Raw genomic sequence first — 7,042 nt, forward strand, 5'->3', positions numbered from 1 at the left:
CCATTAACAGAAGTGTTGCGTCATATATACATATAGTTTTCGTTGAGCGGTTCCTGAGCTGGTTCGAAGACTTGAGAGTTATTTTCATCACCTCATCTTTTGACCCACTAGTAGCATTCAGTGGGCTTCCTCCCTTGCTGTATGCTGAAGTAGACTGAACATCCAGGAAACGGGCGGGTGACTATGCGCTGTACGAGTAACGTTTTGGTGACTGTGTCGCTCGTATCGCTTTGCACATAACATTAAGTGTGACACGTTTCCTTCAGTTTAAGACATTCATTATTTTAAGGCCACATAGTGAAGAAGGTACAAAGAAAGACAAAAGCAGACAGCACAGTCTGTGCAATATCCAGCCGGCATTCCAGCCGCATTGCATGCCTATTCTCCTTTCTCTGTATTTTGCGAGGTGGCAGCACCATATCGCCGTGAGATGGCGAATGCACCGTCGACTCCATCGCGGCCCTGATGATGAGCGCCTGAAGCGTCGGAGGATGTCGCTTGCCCAACTGTCAGGCGAAGCGTACGTGCTCTGCTGCTGAAGATGGAGCATGCAGCGCGTGTACCACGGGGAGAATCTGCTGCGGAAAGGAGAGGAAATTCCTGCCCAGGTTTAGTCCGCCGCTCTGAAGAGTAGACCCTCACGGGTAAGATTACATTTACCCAATCCACCCGCCAATCATGGAGCTGCACACGTACTCGCATACTACTTTTTCTTAATCATGTGTACCAACCCGTTTGCATCTTTCCAACACTCGAGCTCTAAGCTGTTGAAGAGTTGCAGGAAAACATGCATCCAAATTTACTGTATCGAGTCGCTAATTCCAATAGTAGAGTGACTGATTTGATCATGACTAAACAAAGCGCAAGCAGCGATATTTTGCAGTAGTTCTTGAACCACGTACCTGACATCCTGTAGTCACCCTAGCCATGCCCGTATCCACACTGATAATTTTCACAAGCTGTACCCAGCCCAGCCCGTTCCTCATTGCATAGGGTTGAGGAATGCTGGGCTTACCCAATCCACGAGGTCTTCTGATGAAGATCGCTGTCGTGCTGAGCGACGTCATCATGATCAGCTACCACAGGCACTGCAGCACCTGTGACGGTGTCAGTGGTGGTTGCCTGAGCAGATACCCGAGGGCGGGAAGTCTGCGAAGTGGACTGGGAGTGTGGGAGGTGAACTGGGAGTCTCGGATTTGGACTGGAAGTCTGGGAGGTGGACTGGAAGTCTGGGATGTGGGCCCGGAGTCTGGAAGTCTGGGAGGCGAACTGGGGGGTCTGAGTGTTAGACTTGGAGTCTGGAAGTGCGGAACGTGCAGTTTTTGTAGAGGCCGAGGCAGCTCATACGTAAACTCAGCTGCAGGCGTGGTTGGCTCGTCAAAACGGCGCAGCACATGCTCTTTATATCTATTAGTTACCGTGGAAAGACGTTCGGGAAGGAACAGGCATCCCAAGATATCAAGCAAAAACAAACGCACAGCTCATCCTCCCAAACCGTGAGTCGGTTGACGGCAATGTCAGTGTTATGAAGCGTCTAATTGTCTGAGTCAAAATGTACTCATGATATAAAGCTTGCCGCTTCAGACCTGCCCCAGCAGGGCAGGACGTTGCAGATGTAGTGATGAATTCGAGTTGCGAGACATCGTTGCGTTGAAGCTAAAGACGCAGTTGGATCACGTGAGCGATGCAAACCTCGGTGGGGCTGGGAGCTATGTCGTACCTGCTAGAATTTTGGCAGAGCTGCAGGCCTTGAATAACAAAGGAGAAACGACAACGCAAAAAAAAAATGATCCCAGGGGCCACATCGAGAAGGGATTCGGTAGATTTCGCAAAACTTAGCAATCCATTGAAAATCAGGCGAAATGGTAAAGCAGCTGCTCATCAATAGTCCTCGTGGGAAGGCTTCCATCTGTTCCTGACCCAAAACGTTTCCGGGGACCAGTTCGCTTCTCGAAATAACGTAGTACCGACAGGTGATGAAGTCGTGATGAAGTCGTTAAAAAGGCATATTTTATCAAGCACAAACCAATGCTAATGATTCTTCGTTTTTGGGGGGAGCTTGATGAACAACTGATGCATATCTTAATGTTCCTGTAAGCCGAAAAAACAGACTAACTGCGGCTATTGCAAACCATGACGGCTGACAACCCGACATACGCACTTCTTGTCGCCTCTAGTGAAATGTTTCCGCTCTGGTTGGCTGAGATCCGCGCAGTCACGCGTCCAACACATACTTCAGACCACATTTACATTGGCGTTCATGTATGCTGGTTGGACGGTACTCACAGCAGTGATTGTAGCGGATGAGTGCGAGTTAAACACGTGTCCAGGCACGTCAGCAGGGAGCCCGTCTCTTTTCACCACAAATATGTAGCTCTGTTGCAATGCAACACGTGTTTAACTCGGTTCACTATGCCGCGTAACAGCACGCCAGATTTCAGCACGCTATCAACGCCGCCAAACACAATCCTATAAATGAAAAACGGTGGAGTCAATAACAACGCATGGATGATGACACTCCCCAATACATACGAACATCGCAAGCCATTCGCTGAAACCTTCAGGGCAAGTGCTGGCAAACCCAGCTCTAGGCGGTGCCTTTTCGCTTTTGCCGTTTCAGCTGGTTGGAGAGCTTCATGTGCTTCTTGCGCACCCGAGCCTTATGTTTCTGCAGGCACTGGCTCTTTTTCCTGTTCTTCTTCTCCTGCAGCTTGGCCTTGGCCTGGAGGATCTTCTGCCGCGAGCGCTGCGAAACAGCCTTCTCTGGTGGCTGAGCCGCGACACTTGCCTTGAGCTCCATCCCGGGCACCTGGTCCTCCTGCTCCTTCTGCTCCTCGTCCTGCTCCTCCTCCTCCTCGGGCTCAGCGGTCAGCTGTGGACAGTGTGGCGTCAGAGGTGCACCGCGCTGTCCAGCTCGAGCCGAGCTGCAGCCATGGAACGACGCACGAGGGCGCGGGAACAGCTCACCCCGGGGGACGGACGGCGCCGGGTGCGGCTCCGCGGCACCCATGCGTGTCCGTTTTGTTACCAAAACGCACTCTGGGCGAGATACGAGATGCTGTTTTGTCTGGACAAGCATTCCTAGACGCATGGCAGGCATGACCAAGGAGACCCACTCGGACCAGTGCGGATAAGTAGGTCACGCCCCCCGGACCCGCCCCGGTGCCAAGGGGGTTCGGTCGGTAGGTAGAGCGTACAGAGATAGACATCATCACAGTGTTGCGCTTTCGTCGCGGGCGCTGGCTACAGCCAGCGCCCGTGAGCACAGCCAGCTCAGCAGATCCAGTGCCGGTCGCTGCCCGTGAGCAAAGCAGCTCAGCTCTACTCAGTGCCGGTCTCTGCCCCGTGAGCACAGCCAGCTCAGCAGACCCAGTGCCGGTCGCTGCCCGTGAGCAAAGCCAGCTCAGCAAGACCCAGCGTCGCGGCGAGGCGGGTAGTACCTGACCACCAGGGAAGAGGCCACCAGCGTTCAGGTCGATGTGGCGGATGGTGGACACACTGACGGTGTGCCGGTCCAGCTCGTGCGTCACCGCCTCCGGCTCCTCCGAGATGAGCATGTTGTCCGGCAGCACGGTCGGACCGTGTGACACGCGGTTGTCGCGCTTCTGTGGGTCCGAATGGCGCGTGGTCAGCCGGACACGCGGGGAGTGCTGGGACACGACGAGGGCATGGAGGGGCGAGGTGGGGCGGCGGGGCGGGGCGGCGGGCCGTCCGGTTGTCACGGCGTCCCACCTGAAGGTGTCGACCGGACTGGGAATGAGCAGCACCCGTTCCATGACGGCGCAGAGGCTATACGGAGCCGATCTTAGTTGTTTGCTATGCATGTGATACAAGGATAGCTGTCCACTTTAAACGAGCAGAATGCAAAATACTTTATGAAAGCGAGAAAGGTTTTCAGCTCTTGGTTTTCAGCATGATGGGGTCAGAGTCTTTGAGAGCTATCGACCTTCAAAATGGCAGGGGACCGTATGGAAATTTACTTGTCAACATATAGTCAACGTAGTCAGTATAAGAATATGCCGGTCATAACCGCCGTATGATCCAGCAGTTTGCACGACCTTGGGAAGTGTGGACTAGAGGTTGTAGTTCGTAGAGGTTCGCAGAGTAAGTCAACACTAGTGCGAACAGCATAGAACCCCAATGCGTCCAGCTGAGACCGTGTATTGGGTATTAGGTGGTGAAAATCCGAATTCCCAGCACGTCGTGAGATTCGAGCGATGTTTGTGGTGCCCGCTGAACATGGTAAACAGCTTTTAAACAGCTTATAATGCAACACTCGGCATGGGTCGCGTAACCTCCCGGTTCAGCCGCCTATGTTTCGTGCAGCCTCCAGCGTAGAGCCGTGCACCAGGTGTGAGGATGTGAGAGCTCGGAAGTTGCATTATTTTTTAGTGTCCTACACAGATTCAGAACGTTATCTGCATTCATTTGCCGTGTTTTTCGGGCGTATTTTTTGCTTAACCTTGCTCATCTTCTTTATAAGCATGTAATCCTAAGCAAGGCCTGAAGCATCGAGTACTGTCAATGTAACCAATGCTTGCTTCATAATGTTGCTAAACCAGTGCCTCCTGGCATACAGAAGAATGGGAGCCTGTTTGTTAGAGTGTAAAAGCTCTGGCTCATAAGAACGCAAAAGCACTTGTCCGAATTCAATCCTTCGATAGTGGTGAATCAGCGGAAGGAAATAATTTAGCACGCGCGACGGGCAGGTCGTACATTGTTCTTTTCGGCCATGGGCAACACACTGTCGGATTCTGGGTCATCGACTTTTGAGCTTATTTCCTGACGAACATCCTAAAAGATTGGATAGCCATAGAAAGTTTTACATTTGGATTTTACTTAGAACGAGCACAACGTTATCAACTTGTAAGGCAGCCTTCCAGCCAAAGTGAAGGCCAAACATGTGAAACAACGACGCTTCCACACCACCGCTACCCCCCTACACGAAGACCCAGTACCACCGATTTGTGTCTTACAGTGTCCCACATCACAAGCAAAAGCCTCGTAAAATATTACAACATGAGGAAAATCTCTGCAACAAGATAAGTAGTGCGGAGAGTACGTCAAAACGTTCTGCGTGTCACTGGGCTTTATGACACATTCAGCCGCTGCGGCTAAATGGCGTCCCCTGCCTCTCGCCCCTAGTAGGAAGGGTGGGCAACGCGGGAAACCGAACCCCGTACCTTTGGTTCCCCAAATGCGTAGCGGTTAACGCAGACGCGTCAACCGCTACACTATCGGCCACACCCTTTTGACAGCCTAGACTCCGTCATATCGTCGTGGTTTTTCGGCCGTTGTAACCTTATATCCTGATGACACCATGGAGATACAAAAAAAGCCAAAAAACCTACAGATGAAGATTCCTTGACATATCTGTGTTTGCTGGTACCTGCTCACACATGTGAGGTTCACTACTGCAATGGTTCACACAGCCTCATTACAGTTACCAATGCGGCTGTGCCGCATTGGTAACTGTAATTGGTAACGCGGCCGCCCGTTCTTACCCAGTGAAGCGATGGTGGGCTTACGCCGCTGCAAAATAGAACGGCCAGGTCTGGGCACGACTTCGACCGAAGTTGTGCAGCTTTTCGGTGATTTTTTTTTGCGCGCTTGCAATGCGCAAGTGCTCTCCCAAAATGCATGCCTCCGTGTCAGTCTACTGGGAAGGATGCGCTTTGTTCGCATCGTGCTATTTCGGTGCGATTGCGTTGAATTGGAGATCTGGCTGCAAATGCCTTCCAATTTTTACAGCAGCCTGCAATGAACTGCACACGTTGTCTCTGATACCTGCACGGAAGATGCGACCAGAGGTTGCAAATTTGAAGACATTGAAGCAAGCGTCAGATGTCATGAAATAAGCTCACTTCAAACTATTGGTATACTTTTAAACGGTAAAGGCTGCCCTAGACAGCACAATATCTCCGTTTAGTGAATGTGTTCTTTAATATGTCATTGCTTGATTACGCTACCATATTTTGCACAACACTGATTGATAGCGAATTGAAGGCCGCTATATATGGATTCGTGCTCACGAACAGAACATATGACCAACTCGACAAACTATATTTTTTTGGCCTTGATCGCCGCATGGCTAATGGGATGGCAAAATATAAAAGAATATCATAGCGTTATAGGCGCCTGGGTGATCTTGAAATGGTCTCCCCGAAATAGCATGCACATCTTCGCGGGCGTGTAGCTAAAAAAAAACTGGAGGGGACTAGGTCTTAAGAAGGCCAGGACTGAAACTGCCCCAATGATATTCAATATGGCTATTTCAGTTTAAAACCCCAGACAATTGTGGAACACTGCCTTTAAACTCGGACGGGCGGACTACCTCAAACGAAAACTACATCATCATTAAGCGCAATTCGGCTAGTCTGCGGCCTCTAGTCGTCGTGGAAAATGCCGTCATTATGTGACAGCAAGAAAGAACCCGGGTTAGGCACTACCGACCTCCTGTCTGATGCGATTTTTTTCCTGCTTGAAGCGGGTGTCAAACTTCTTCATTGCAGTTTCACGTCGCTCCTGTTTGCGTTTCTTGAAGCCGGTGAGATAATTTCTACGGACAGAACACACGTAAATGTCTCACACAAGTCTGATCCATTATTCAGCCCAGAGGAGACGACTGGAAGGGCATGCGCGTTTAAAGGCACTGGCACAAACTTACTATGTTTATGGCACTTTTGTTTCTAGGGGATTTGCGCCTAATGACACCAAAAAGGGTGTGCAATGAAGACATCACTAGAAAGCATAAATTCACAAAAACTGACCTTCTGTCATTTTCATTGAAAACCAGCTCCAGCTTTGGTCCTTTCGTCTTGACTTTTGCAGTACCTTGTTTTCTGCCCATGTTGTCACAGTACTGAAATGGTCAAATTGTTTGATAAATGCATCTTGATGAACCTAAAACATGAGAAATAATTGCTGAGGATGGCAAAGACTATAGCATATTTGTCCAACCTGGTCTAAGGTTTGGTTTACACATCAAGCCATGTATATATATATATATATATATATATATATATATATATATATATATATA

At 50.1% G+C, this 7,042-nt stretch overlaps 1 protein-coding gene across 1 annotated transcript; it reads right to left on the bottom strand.

Annotated features, from left to right (window-relative positions):
* Positions 1 to 2,245: 2,245 nt before the first annotated feature.
* LOC119101226 (nucleolar protein 12-like) lies at positions 2,246 to 6,898 on the bottom strand. Its single transcript, XM_037224524.1, has 4 exons — positions 6,771 to 6,898; positions 6,454 to 6,559; positions 3,441 to 3,605; positions 2,246 to 2,872 (listed from the first exon to the last, which is right to left on the bottom strand). Exons 1-4 carry the CDS (start codon positions 6,848 to 6,850, stop codon positions 2,588 to 2,590), a joined length of 636 nt encoding a protein of 211 aa, XP_037080419.1. The 5' UTR covers positions 6,851 to 6,898; the 3' UTR covers positions 2,246 to 2,587.
* Positions 6,899 to 7,042: the final 144 nt, after the last annotated feature.

Source organism: Pollicipes pollicipes, unplaced genomic scaffold (genome assembly GCF_011947565.3).
Source record: "Pollicipes pollicipes isolate AB1234 unplaced genomic scaffold, Ppol_2.1 Scaffold_4881;HRSCAF=5763_pilon_pilon_pilon, whole genome shotgun sequence".
NCBI lineage: Eukaryota > Metazoa > Arthropoda > Thecostraca > Pollicipedomorpha > Pollicipedidae > Pollicipes > Pollicipes pollicipes.